At 41.8% G+C, this 14,946-nt stretch overlaps 1 protein-coding gene across 1 annotated transcript in view; it reads left to right on the top strand.

The window, feature by feature from the left end:
* HTT (huntingtin) overlaps positions 1 to 14,946 on the top strand; it is a 268,580-nt gene that overhangs the window by 85,800 nt on the left and 167,834 nt on the right. Inside the window, exons 12-19 of the mRNA XM_089691557.1 lie at positions 27 to 388; positions 5,820 to 5,943; positions 9,694 to 9,812; positions 9,928 to 10,039; positions 10,521 to 10,658; positions 11,315 to 11,473; positions 12,936 to 13,033; positions 14,131 to 14,270. Coding sequence (XP_089547683.1) covers positions 27 to 388; positions 5,820 to 5,943; positions 9,694 to 9,812; positions 9,928 to 10,039; positions 10,521 to 10,658; positions 11,315 to 11,473; positions 12,936 to 13,033; positions 14,131 to 14,270 — 1,252 coding nt within the window. The remainder of the gene's footprint in view (positions 1 to 26; positions 389 to 5,819; positions 5,944 to 9,693; positions 9,813 to 9,927; positions 10,040 to 10,520; positions 10,659 to 11,314; positions 11,474 to 12,935; positions 13,034 to 14,130; positions 14,271 to 14,946) is intronic.

Consider the following 14,946-nt stretch of genomic DNA (forward strand, 5'->3'; position numbering starts at 1 on the left):
ACATTATTTTGTTTTTTTCCTTCAAGCTGGGTCTAAGAAGGAGGGGTCATCAGATGTGACTGCATCCTCCGGCGTCCCAAATCCAGCATCTGCCACCTCTCTGGACTCCACAGCTCATGACATCATCACAGAGCAGCCACGGTCCCAACACACCCTGCAGTCTGACTCTGTTGATCTTAGCAGCTCAGATGTCCCCAGTACTGTTACAGAGGGGGATGAGGAGGACATTTTAAGCCGCAGTTCCAGTCAGATCAGCACTGTCCAGTCTGACACCAACATGGACATGAACGAGGGAACCACCCAGGCTTCCTCACCAGTGAGCGACAGCTCGCAGACCACCACAGAAGGTCCAGATTCTGCTGTCACCCCTTCGGACAGCTCGGAAATTGTAAGTGTGCAGCGGGCAGAGGGGGTATCACGGTCTTCTACTGAAGGGCCGGACATGTCTCAGAGTTCCTCCATGGAGGGCCCCGAGCTGGATACATCAATCTATTCATCATCCTCCTTTTCACTGTCAGCCAATAGTTTTGAAAAGGTCAGCATACCTCTGTCTGAGAGCATGACCTCTTAAGAGGAAAGCATTGCATGATGCTCTTAAAGGCAGGATTGGAGCTTTTCAATCTTTATATATTGCATTTGCATCTTTTGTGCTATTTTTGTTCTTAAAAGCTTTAAAGCAGGGTTCCTTTTTTTCTTTTAATTTCTTGAATAGGGGTTTCCTAGATTTGCAGATTCACCATTCAAGAGCAGTGGTACCCCAACACTTTTTCGCTTATTCAGTAAAGCAGTGCAAGTAGAAATTGGAATCAACTAGTCGGTTATATTTTACTGAAGTGAGATTTGTGAAATATGATTTGATTGTTAATTTGCATAAAAGACGTGACATACTGCACTATGCTTCGCTTTTGTATCACTGAATAAGCTAGTTGGGTTCTAAACGTTAGTAAGAGATTCATTTGCTTGGAAGCACGCTTTAATTTTGCTGGTTATTTTAACATTTTGCAATAACCTTGCTAAATTGTATTTCAAATCAGTCCTCAATGATTTGCTGACTGGCTGAAATAAAAGTTCGGTAAAAACAAAATAATGCTTGTCTGCTATATATGATGACCGCACTTGACGTGTAGGTGTCAGGTATGTTTAACCCATTCCTGTCTGCAATTCCTATCTGTGGATCCAACTGACTGCATGGCTATCTGTTAAACCCAGCTGTTGCTTCAGTCCCCACTAATGATCAGAAACCAGTCAGACTGGTTCCCTAATGTGTGATCACTATGTCAGCTAGAATTAAGTGATCCCTTGTATGGTGAAGACTTCAAAATAAATGAGGCTGTCGCCGAAACACATTAGCACTCACAGATCTTGCATTAATATTTTGTAACCAATAAAGAAACTGGACTTTCCGCATTGCTGGCTAATATTTTGGAAGATAATTCATTGAAAAAAATGTTTGCAGAGGCAACTGCAGCCTGTAGATAGCATTATGCTTTTGTTTAATACTGTAACTGGCTGAAACAATTATAGTATTTAAAACTTTCTATCTTAAATAACGTATTTTTGAAAGTGTGCCAAATGAAATCCTTACAGTTTAAGAAAATGTGTAAGCTATTTAGGTGGGCAAATTAGTCATATATTTTATAGTCAATTTAACCAACTAGTGTAAGTGCTGCTAGATTTGGCCTAGGCATCTAAGCATAAAAGGGTTAAAGAGCTATTAACCTAATACAGTCTCCCTGTGTGATGAAGCTTTCAGTGCTGACATTTTGGCTGTTAGGATAGCAATGACAGCTTTTATTATTTCTTAGGACCAGTTTCTTTTACTTTTACTGAGGTTATGTTAACCATTCATTTCAGGTCATGCCTTAAACTATCATACAGACTAATTCCCATACCAAAGCCATATAAGTGCAAATGCCTACTCTGTAGAGATGGCTTGGTTGAGAGTCAGTTACCTTATTATGATTTTGGGGTGAGGGAGGAAACGAGGGCACCTGTAGGAAATACTAGAATATACAAACCCCATGAAGTTAGTCATTTGTGGGAATTAAACCCAGGTCACGAATGCTGCATTTCGTGAGCGCAAAGCCACCATACTGAACCAGGTGTATTCACATACACTTCACTGTCCAGCTGTTTTAAGATGCATTGCACTGTGAGTGGTAATAACTAGTCCTTTTTGGAGTATCTGCTCTGTCAGCCAAGCCAGACTTCAGAGTTCTAAGCATTTAATGCCCTTTAATGGGCTACAGGTTGCATTTAACAGACATTGGGCACAATTCACTGAAGCTTATCGCATGAGTTAAGTCAGTCACATGACCACACATCGCATGCGATACTTAAAATGTCAATTCATTATTGCTAGTATGCAGTATTTACCAAAATAGCCAAAAAAACTTGGTAAATACCGCATGAAAAGACCTTAAAGTCAATTCACAAAAGGAAAAAAATAACTAAATGCATGCGGTATTTAAGTAGTGGTCCAGGCATGCGGTATGTACTGGTATCTGTCAGTACTGTCATGGGTTGTTAAGGATTAGGTGGCTGCGGAGTCCCTAGCAACCTATGAGTCATCAGCTGTCAGTGGGGAAATCTGAATGTAAAAAAAAAAAAAAATTGCCGGCAATTAAAAAATTATTTAAAAAACCGACGTAGGGTCCCCCCTCCCATCCATACCAAGCCCTTAGGTATGGATGTAGTGAAAAAGGACAGGAGACGGTCTTTCCCAAGTCCTTTATTAAAAGAAGGAAAATAAAAGCATGTCCCCGAAGTAGATCCATCGTCAATCACGATGCCCGCCGCCACCACCCAAAAAGAGAGAAAAAAAAAAAGGCTCGGCTCCCGAGGTCACAAAGGTGATGTCACCGGTTGGCCCTGCCCCTTACATATTTAAAAAATGTCAAGCCAGCGGAGCAGTCAGACACCCCGGAGCCAGCGTCGAGAGTAGAGCCTTTCTTTCTTTTTTTCGGGTGGCGGCGGGCATCGTGATTGACATTGGATTTACTTAGGGGGACATTCCTTTATTTTCCTTCTTTTAATAAAGGACTTGTCAAAGACTGTCTCATTCACATGAGGGGGGGGGGCGGGATCTGGGGGCTTCCAGATTCAGATAAGCCCCCGCCCGCAGACCCCCACAACCACCGCCCAGGGTTGTAGGGAAGAGGCCCTTGTCCCCATTAACATGGAGACAAGGTGCTTTGAAGGCATCTGGCCTGGTATGGTTGGGGGAGGGGGTACTTGTTTGTCCCCTTCCTTTTCTGACCTGCCGGGCGGCTGCATGCTCTGATAAGGGTATGCTATGAATTTTGGGGAGGGCCCCACACTTTTTTTTTTTTTTTTTTTAATTTTTGGTGTGGGGGTTCCCCTCAAAATCCATACCAGACCCAAAGGGCTTGGTATGGATGGAGGGGGGGGACCCCACGTTGACTTTTACATTATTTTTTTAATTGCCGGTAATTCTTTCTTTTACATGCAGCTGTCAGTGGGGAACCTTGCTGACAGCTGAAACGTGAATGCATGGTTTTCACTACTAAGATACCGCATGACTTGATAAAATAACTCATGCGGTCTTTTGGTAGCGTTTTTTGGTGAATTCAGACTTTTTTTTTTTTTTTTTAAACATGGTATTTCGATATCCTATGGCATACTCAGATGCGGCAAGTTACCGCTTAGTGAATTGTGCCCAATGACCCTGCACTATGGTTAGTAGGGACATTTCAGTAATTGTATGTCCTCTTTATTGGTCATTTATTGTTTATGAGATTTGGTTATTTTTGCCAGCTGGCTTTATGAGTCTTAGCATGATTTACGGGGTTTTAGTGTGTCAGTGTTCGCTAAACCTGAATGTAATTTTGCACATAGATATTAAATTTAACGTATGGTTGAAGGTTAAAGAAAACCGTGGTAGCCTTTGTGACAAACGCGGTGTACGATCCTTGCCCTTTTCACCAACTTGTGACAAGGGACCGGCTAATCTGACACCTCACTGTCACATAATAATGTCACTCTCAGCTGCACCCTGCACAAAGATTTTCCAGCTTGCAAAACCACATTCTGAGTGCCAACAGACTGAGCGCAATTGTTACTGGGTTAAGTTACCTATGCTATTAACCATTTAAGCTACCACCACTACCTTTTGACTGAGAAGGCGTAAACTCTTAATCTTAGCAATAATGGATATGAAAAATAAAAGTACAAACACTGTCACCACAGACAGGTATATTCAGAGATTTATCATATAGTATAGTAGTACTCTTCAAGAGACAGGGATTCCTTTAGCTTGCTTTAAAAGTCTTATGCAGGCCATAAACGGGTCGTTTATTGGCCAAATTTTCATCCGCACGAAAAATCGGTTGATATTCACGCCGTTAGTGGGGCAATGCCTTTGGCTGTTTTTCATGGATCTTCTTGTTTCTTTTTGTCGGTCATGCTGGAAAATCCACAAAAAACGGATGATTTTCGTAGACATTGGTGGCAGCAACGGCAACAACTGATTTTTCATTTATCGGCCGTCAATTCGGCCGATAAACGGCTGGTCTATGGCCTGCATTAGGGACATTTTTAATACTTTTAAAAATAGAGTTTAATAATGAAAAGGTCAAAATGATGCAGTTAAAATATTTACAGAAAAAAGGTGTTACAAAGAAAGAAACCATAAAGCAACAGAGAATTAAAAAGGAGATGGAAAGGAAGAATTCTTGTGAAGTCCTTGCTTTTAGCAGAGTCCAATTGTCCAAGCACAAATGGAGCAGTGGCTCTCTCAAGTCCGGTTAGGTTTTCCTTGGTTGATTTTTAAACGAAAGCTGTCAAATCTGCTTGCAATCTTTTTTTTTTTATCTGACATCAAGGGGGATGTTGATAGAGACCATCTGACCAATCATCCAGTTTAAGGGGTTATAAGTATTCATATTTCTCAATGCCTACGATTTACAGTCTGCTACCATGCAGATTAATGTCCAGCATGAAATTAACTTCAAAATGGATAGAAAAATGGCAGGCCTCAGATATCCATTTCTCATAGGAAGGCCTAATCTACTCTGGTACCTCCTAGCATAGGGATGTTTGGGTTCCAAATGCTACCCAATAACCGATTAAGGTGAATATGACTTTATTCTGGCTATACTGCCATAATTTCAGAATTTATGAAACATGCTGAAGTTGTAGAATCTTGGCTAATAAGCTGTCTATCAGAAATGTGGATTCCACTAAGGTATTTCTGACCCAAGGTCTGTTAGGTCTTTGGTTTGCCCAAGTTTGCTAGGATGACCGTTTTACTAGGGTTTTCAGACTGGAATGGGGATTGGGCTAATAGGTATAATAGGGTCTGTATCTGTCCTGGTCTGATAGGAAGCTTTTGGCATCAGTTAACAGTTGTATATTGTATAAGTCGAAGGATGGTGGGCAGGTCACTGGGCTATGCCTTCTTATGACAAGATGGCATAGGAGACTTGATACATTGCAAAATGGCTGCTACACACACACAGCTATTTGCGTGCCCAGGACGCGTGACCCTTACAGCCTTCCATAGATATGGAAGTCTACAGAACAGGACAGTAACAGGTCTTCTAAACTGGAACATTTGTCCTAGCATTCCTAGTACATTATTGTAAGCCATTTTCTGAAGCCGAACAGGTCATTGAGAGACTGTTGTGAAAGCTCTTATATTGCTGTTACGCCCCATTATATTGCATTACCCTTGTTATGCTTTCATGCTGTGCATTGTGAGATGCCAAATGACAAAAAGTTTTACTGCTCTCATGCTGTTGAGTTTGGATTGTCTTTGTGCTATTAGTAAGTATCCTTCATTATTTCTGACTTTGTAGGTGATCGATGGTGCTGAGAACCAGTATTCTGGCATGCAGATTGGGCAGCTTCAGGATGAGGAAGATGAAGGAGCGATCATCCACCAGGAAGAGTTAATTAATCGTTTTGGGAATACATCTCTTGGTAGGTTCTTACATTTTAATTCCTATTGATTGTAGGTGGGTGATTTAGTTGGGACACAAGTAGGGGGATATTGGCTTTAATTTAAAAGCATTTTTTGTCCTTGAAGGTTATGCATGCACTCTGGTTTTAGATTTTTGCTATTTATTAGAATATAGTCTCACCTATTCCCGATAAATGACTTGCACACCGTTTCATATTTTGTGGCATTTTCCCTTTAGCCACTTGCCCTCCTGAGGATCCCCCCCCCCTTCCTAACCAGGCCATTTTTTGCGTTACGGTGCTGCGTTACTTTAACTGACAATTGCGCGGTCATGCAACGCTGCACTCAAATGAAACTAATGTCTTTTTTCCCACGAATTGAGCTTTCTTTCACTGGTATTTGATCGCCTGTGTGGTTTTATTTTTTTGCGCTATAAAAAAAAGACCGACAATTTTGAGAAAAAAAACGATATTTTTGATTTTTTGCTATTAAACATGTCCAGTAAAACATTTTTAATGAAAAAAATTTCGTCATAAATTTAGCCCAAAATGTATTCTGCTACATGTCTGTGCTACAAATAAATCCCAATACGTGTTAAATAATTGTAAATGGAATAAACCTGCGCCAAAGGAAAAAATTAAATATAATCCAAATCTAAATGCTGGTGTTCATGAAAGGAAAAAAACAATTAAATATAAATATAAACACTCCACAGCGCAAACAAATTATTATAAAATTCATATGTGCAAAGAGTTTAAAAAGAAAGTCCCAAAAATAAGAATGTGCTCCAATCCCAGAAATGGTGCTCAACAAAATCCTCCAAAAGTGCCCACACCATCCATGATTGTCAATCCAATCCCCACTCACCAGATGGAGTGCACTCTTTGCTGGTATGGCTAAAGAGTCAAGCAAGCTATAAAGATGGAATGTATCCTCCCCAGATACATCTGCACTTGATATCCTCCAAAAGCGATCCCAACGTTTAGATGGCAATGAAAAACAAATAACACAAATCGTGCAATACTGTATACAACTCTTTATTCCTTAATATTGCTACCCTTAATGCACTCACATGATATACATTGTGTTCACGCTTCTATATCCACCAGAACTGGAAATACATCAATGCGTTTCGCCCCTCCAGGGTGTTCTCAAAGAGGAGGGGCGAAACATGTCGACGTATTTCCAGTTCCGGTTTTGCAAGTGGCAGCCACTTAAATTTTTTTCTCTACTCATCTTTCCTGACTGTTTTTCACTAGCTTTGCATTTGGCTAGGGCAGTGTTTCTCAACTCCAGTCCTCATGGACCCCCAACAGGTCATGTTTTCAGGATTTCCCTCAGATGAAACAGCTGTGGTAATTACTAAGGCAGTGAAACTGATCAAATCACCTGTGCAAAATAATGGAAATCCTGAAAACATGACCTGTTGGGGGTCCATGAGGACTGGAGTTGAGAAACACTGAGCTAGGGTCAGTGTCACTACTAGTAACATGAGGCAATACCTGGACCCTACAGAGGTTGCACAGGCAGTCCAACTCCTCCAGATTGGCACATCAATATGTGCCATTGCCAGAAGGTTTGCTGTGTCTCCCAGAGAGCTGGACAGGGCCTTAGAAGGTCCTTAACCCATCAGCAGGACCGGTATCTGCTCCTTTGTGCAAGGAAGAGCAGGATGAGCACTGCCAGAGCCCTACAAAATGACCTCCAGCTGGCCACTGGTGTGAATATTTCTAACCAAACAGTCAAACAATCTTCATGAGGGTGACCTGAGGGCCTGACTTCCTCTGGTGAGCCCTATGCTCATTGCCCGGCACCATAGAGCTTGATTGGTATTTCCCATTGAACACCAGAATTGGCTGGTCCGCCACTGGCGCCCTGTGCTTTTCACAGATGAGAGCAGATTCACCCTGAGCACATGTGACAGACGTGAAAGGGTCTGGATACGCCATGGAGAACATTATGCTGCCTGTAACATCTCTCAGCATGACCGTTTTGGTGGTGGGCCAGTGATGGTCTAGGGAGGCATATCCATGGAGGGATGCACAGACCTCTACAGGCTACACAATGGCACCTTGACTGCCATTAGATATCGGGATGAACTCCTTGGACCCATTGTCAGACCCTACGCTGGTGCAGTGGGCCCTGGGTTCCTCCTGGTGCATGACAATGCTCGGCCTCATAGGGTGAGAATATGCAGGCAGTTCCTGGAGGATGAAGGAATTGATACCATTGAATGGCCCCCACGCTTTCCTGACCTAAATCCAATAGAACACCTCTTGGATATCATGTTTTGGTCTATCCGACACCGCCAGGTTGCACCTCAGACTGTCCAGGAGCTCAGTGATGCCCTGGTACAGATCTGGGAGGAAATACCCCAGGACACCATCCGTCGTCTCATTAGGAGCATGTCCCGACGTTGTCAGGCATGCATACAAGCATACATACAAGTGGGGTCCATACAAACTACTGAGTACCATTTTGAGTTGCTGCAATGAAAATTCATCAAAAAGGACTAGCCTGCTGCATCATTCTTTCACTTTGATTTTCGGGATGTCTTTGAATTCAGTTCTCTGTAGGTTGATAATTTTCATTTCCATCAAACGATGGGGCATCCTTACGTTCCTAACACATTACCCAGTCCATATCAGTATAGATATCCAGCATGAGATTTTTTCCACATTGACATCTGATGTGTTTTCAAAGTGTTCCTTTAATTTTTTTGAGCAGTGTATTTGATTGCCACCTTTAATCAGTTGAGTGGTCAAGGGAGGTACAAGTTGCATCCACCTAAGCACAGTTTGTTTACATGCCGTAAATAACATCTCCTGTAGAAAGGTCTTGGCATAGCCGTTCCAGGCCTGATTCTCTACCAACCCCAGTAGACTTACCCCTGGTGTAAACGAAATAGGACCTTTCAATGTAGCTGATAATATATCTAAAATCTGTCTCCAGTATCTATTGATACTCAGAGAAGACCACATCAGATGTATAAAATCCTCCCCAGGTTGATAACACCTCACACATTCTGCAGTAGTCATATGCCCCATAGCGTATAAATTACATGGTGTGAGATATGCTTGATGTCTTATACACAACAATACTACTAAGCGTGATTTACAAGCCTCCCACTACATCTCAGTCATAAGGCTTTTGTGTCTTTTAGTACCGATTTCACAGATGTGCTGTGTACAGCTTGACAGCTCTGGTTTCAGTACGAATTGAAAAGCAGTTCAGGTCTGATTCAGGTCAGAATTTAAGGAGACAAAAACCAGCCTGAAATCATGTTTACAAACTCATGATGTGTGATTCAGAAGCGGTTCCAATAGAAGTCAATGAGCCTGTAATCCGTACATAAATCGGACAGGACTCTTTCAGTCCGCACTGAATCTGCACTGCCAGTGCTAAGTGATCAGCCACTGTAGGAAACAATGTTATTTCACATGTCATGCGGATTGGTATCAGTTCAAACTGTTTTTAGAATAAGACGTGATGTAATTTCTCTTATAGAATGACAAATGCACCAAAAAGAATGATATCTGTCCTTTACACTGTTAAAAGGACACTTCCATTTTTAGGTTGTAGTGGTATCTGGAGGATGCCTGCATGTGACCACCCTTATAGCTGGCATAGTAATCGCATGATCAGGAACCACTGTGGTCACTATGACATCCACTTTGAATTTCACTTGGCCTTTTTTTAGTAATAGGAAAAGCCTGTAGCAGGGTAGTTTATGGAGCGCTTTTTATGTACTTTTTTTTCTTTTTCTGTAGGGCTGAATCAGAGTCATTTGCTAAAATCCATGGGTCACAGCCGCCAGTCATCAGATAGCAGTGTGGATCGCTTTGTAACAAAGGAGGAACTTGTGGAGCCTTGCGACCTGGAGAATAAGGTAATATATTTCTAGGTAGTTAGCACTGCATACCCCTTCTTAGTGGGAAATAGTCTGAGGATTATTGTTGCTACTGTCATATAGAGAACTGTTACTGTGCTCTTTCTAATTAAAGCCATCTCGGATAAAAGGAGACATTGGACACTACACAGATGGAGATGCTGCTCCCCTTGTTCACTGTGTTCGCCTGTTATCTGCTTCCTTCCTGCTTACTGGACAGAAGGGTGGTAAGAAGTCTAATTGTTACATGTGTTGTCTTTGGGCTTGACAGGTTGGAATAGCTTGCAAGAGATTTTCAGATTAGAAAAACAATGTCTATAACACACCATGGGCTAAACAAAGGTTCACTTTAAGACCTTGTTCTCATGGGGCGTATGGGTCCTTACGGATGTCACATTATGAGCAGCATCTGTATCCTTGCAGCTGCTGCATCCAATTTGACAGCCAAAGAACTGCTTTCATGGGGATGCACAGGACACCTGTGCCTCCCTGTTCAAGTAGACAGGACCCTCAGGTGTGGCACAGATTCATACACCCTATGTGACCAAGACATAACATTTTCAAAAACATTTTCTGCGCTGGGCCAAAACATGATATTTGATACATTTTCTAAACAGTTTTAATATCTTCTTAAGACTTTATTGCTATTTGTTGTCATGTGAATTTTTAATTAGATGTGTAAGTGGCTTTTTTCCCCCTCTTATTCAGATCTTGTACCAGATAGAGATGTGCGGGTGAGCGTGAAAGCACTGGCACTGAGCTGTGTAGGGGCAGCTGTGGCCTTGTATCCTGAATCCTTCTTCAACAAGCTATACAAGCTGCAGACAGACTCTATGGACCCAATAGGTACCAGAACCTATTTTGTTTTCCTAATCGCTAAAGCCCACTTAGTTTAATAAACTTCAGGAGAGGACTGACCAGGGAATCAAATATGTAACTGGCATTGACCACTCTTTCCCAGTCCCCCCGTTTATTTTAAAACTGGAAGAGAGGTGCCATGAAAGCATGTTTCAGTGCTTTACATGCTCAGTCCATACGGTAGCATATGGAGGTTGTATGTGGCATCAGCATGCTTGCCAATGAGTTACATAATAATTCTGGAATGGATATTATTCCATGTCCCTAAACTATAAAAGCTCAGCTCTTAATTTGGGTTTATGTAGATCCTGCTAATTTTTTTTTTTTTTGGAAGATCTGAAAATTAGGTGTTTATATAGCGTTTTATGTAATGCACACTACTTGCACAACCGTCATAATGCTACATGAGAATAATGATGACACTTGTGTTTTCTTTCCCCAAATTCCCCCTTGTAAACATGGTGCATGTATGCTTGCTTTACACTACACCTGTTCATTTTTGGTTTTCCTCAGGCCTCAAACTGCTATCTTAATTGAATGCCATCTAATGTGTATACCCAGTAGAGTTGTATCTCCTGTAACAAAAGTATTTGAAAATGCCATGTGTATAATTTTTGCCTGTATGTTATGTATTTCCATTGCAGATGTGCAGTACGTTTCAGACATCCTAAATTATAACAGTCATGGGGACCCTCAGGTCAGGGGGGCCACATCTATTCTCTGTGGCACTATTGTCTTCTCCATCTTAAACAAGTCCCGATACGATGCTGAGCGCTGGCTGGCCACTGTTAAAAGCTGTACTGGTAACTAACTCCACCTTCTTTGGTTCAGTAATTGATTTTTACATTATTCTTTTTTTGTGCACTAGAGACCCTGCTGCCAGACCATTTATTTCAACAATCTTCCCAGATTATATGTCCGTTTAATGTATTTTATGCATGTTATTTGCCTGTGAAAGCCTTCCTTGTGCAGACATCCAAAAGCCCTAAGGCTGCAGCGCGCCACCATCTGGAATGTGATCCCTAGCAGACTTAGAGCTGTCACGCAATTGACTCTTTATTACAAGAGTGGGCAATTCATTTTCTCAGGGGGCCACATGAGAAACTGGGACTGTTGTGAAGGGCCAAACTTAATTCTGCTCAATATTAACTTTGGACCTGGGAAGATCTACAAGTACGGAAACATACAGAAAGCAAATACCTGGCGCTAGGAAAAATAGGTATAACTGATCATGAAATAGGTCTCTTTCAGATGGGTGTTTGGGAAGTAGTAAAAAAGGGAAACTGGGTTGCAGTTTTACTACCCCCAGCCGCCCACCTGAACTGGTAAATAGCCAGATAGGGCTGTTCACATGTCACTACCGCTGCATTTTTGTCTTGGGCTGCAGAGTTTGACAAGTGGCACACTGATCTCCATGGGGCCACTCCTCAACTGCCTGCAATGAACACGATTGCGGGTCAGGAGTGTGGCATTATAGGGTTAAATCAGAAGGTGACAAGGCGATACAACACCGCACTGCCTGTCAAATTCCCTCTGAAAAGCACTGTGATTGGAGGAATTTTCAGAGTATCTGAGTGGCGGGAGAGCATTGCGTTGTCAATTAGGCAACACTCTCCCACCAGAACAGAGCCTCCCCACTGTGCTGATTAGCTCCTCAGGCTCTCCCCTTTCAGTTCTTGAAATTCTCCACATCGACATCCATCAGCTTGCCTCTCTGAGCCTGTGAGCTTCCTTAGCGAGGAAGCGAACAGGCTCAGACAAGCATGCTGACAGTAAAGGCACTGAGGGCCGGATGCGACCCAGGAGCTGCAGTTTGGCCTAGTCTGATCTAGCCACATAATAGGTACTGTAGGGAAGTAATGGGAGGGAACACCACATAATAGGTACTGTAGGGAAATAATGGGAGGGGACACCACATAATAGGTACTGTAGGGAAATAATGGGAGGGGACACCACATAATAGGTACTGTAGGGAAATAATGGGAGGGGACACCACATAATAGGTACTGTAGGGAAGTAATGGGAGGGAACACACCGAGAAGAGGGGAGATACAGGACTTGCAAGGATATAGCAGCTGTGCTAAGGAATTTACTTTCTTTAATAGTCAAATATTCTGCACATTGCAGTTGAATAAAAAGTCATTCATGGAAAGAAAAACACTGGAAGTTTAACATTTAAAGTAAATCATTTTCACTTTTGCAAATTTATGACGTTTAAGCATTTGTCAAGGATCAAGCTGTGAGGCACTAACTGTTTCTTTTCAGGGAATAGTTTTTCACTGGAAAATTGCATTCCTTTGTTGCAAAAATGTCTGAAAGATGAATCTTCTGTGACCTGCAAGCTGACCTGTGTGGCAGTCCGGGTAAGTGTGTCCTGTGTATTCTAGCAAAGCAAATATGCAAAACCATATACTGTGCTCAAATATAATATAAATGTGACTTAAAGTCACAAGTGCAGTTTACCACTCAGTTTTTAAAAACTATAAAGAACAGTCATGTTCCAGTCAGTTCAGTGATCAGCAATTGTTGCAGTCCATAAATGTACTATTTTTAAAAAAATTTTAACATTTGCTTTCAAGACACATTTGTGACATGCATACAATTCTGTGCAATTTGTGGACTGCAACAATGTTTTCATATTTTGTGTTTACATACTGAAGCTAAAACATTTTGTTTTATATGAAGTAAGGATTGGTTAAAACCCTGTAGATTTTTTTCATGCTCCACTAGGGAAATTTCCTTTCATTTCTTGCCCAGTAAACAAAGCAGGAGGTGAGAGGATATCTTTCCAATGTGAGGAACATCCCCTCTTAACACCTTATTGTGGACCCCAATGGTCCTTTATGGGATCTTTAATGCCTGGAAGGCGGTGCAACGTCTGTATCATGTGACCTTTATGATTGGACCTCACAGCAGTACAATGATCAGGAGCTCATTTTGCTGGCTCCTGATCAGAAGCCATGACCAAAAGCTGCCTGTGACCGCTCAATCATTGTGCTCTCAGAACATAGCGTGCGCTCAGAACATAGCCTCAAACTGGCATGGTCACATATGTGTGAAGGCTGGGAGTTAAATCCTGCTTTTCTTGCCATCCTTTTATGTGTTACGCAGTCAGCAATAGGTTAAACATTTGTCTTCTGCCCGCATTGAAAGATGTCCTTTATCTCTGTTATGGTAGCAATTCAAAATTTAGCTTTTGCCCCTAACTTTCACGTTTGATGACAATGCATTCAGGACAGTTGAAGACAGTGAATTTCCCACAGATAACCACAAAAACCTAACAGTTTTTCTAACCGCTTGGCACAAAATCTAAAAAGTAAATTTTTGCCTTTAGTTTTTGAATAGAAAGGAAGTTTGGGCAGCAATTTTCCCTCTGTCCTTGTTCTATGTCTGGTACTGATACTTAAAAATACTGTGTGATATAATTTAGATACTGAATGACATGCTTTTGTTTTTCCAGCATTGTATATCCAACTTGTTGTGTAGCACATACAGTGAACACGGGTTACAGCTGATGATCGATCTGCTCACTTTGAAGAACAGCTCTTACTGGCTTGTCAGGACAGAACTGCTAGAGACTTTGGCAGAGATTGATTTTAGGCAAGTTTGTCTCCTCGATACACTAAGATCTTCTCTATGAAAGAATTGTGATCAGCGTCAACTGTTATAGGGAAGGGAAAGGCAGGGAAAAGTCCGCTTTTAGTGTGTGTGTCGCTGTTTGTTTGTTTTCTAAACTACTAAATACTTTCTGCTGTCCCCTACAACAGACTAAAGCATGGTACACACTAGCCGTTTTTTTTTATTTTTTATTTGTTCAACCCAGCGGTCTGAGCGAAAAGAAAACTGCATAGCTCAGGAGGAGCCGCTGTACTAACAATCCAATGTTAGTACAGCGATCTTGCTCACTGAGCTATTGTGTTCTGAAAGGAAGACGCCCCTCCGCCAGAAAACACTGGCTGAGAGCGCTGATTGGATGCATATCAGCAGACCTTTTTCGGTCATGCCTCTCAACAGAAGCTGGCCACTGTACACTTGGGCCGAATGTCAGCTGCCTTTTATTGAACCAGTCGATGCCTCCTGACATTCGGCCCATGTGTACTAGGCTTAATTGTTCAGTAGTACAAGATAAAAACTGGAAGGGCTAATTATACTCGTTGAAGGAAAAGTGCACAGAAAACAGGATAGGTCTGAATTTCAAGTACATTTGCCAGGAGAGATATAGAGATATCAGGAATGTCTGAAAAAGGCTGAATCATATCAGGAATTCAGAGAAATT

Source organism: Staurois parvus, unplaced genomic scaffold, assembly GCF_062004578.1.
Source record: "Staurois parvus isolate SC_StPar_1 unplaced genomic scaffold, SC_StPar_1.0 ptg000564l, whole genome shotgun sequence".
NCBI lineage: Eukaryota > Metazoa > Chordata > Amphibia > Anura > Ranidae > Staurois > Staurois parvus.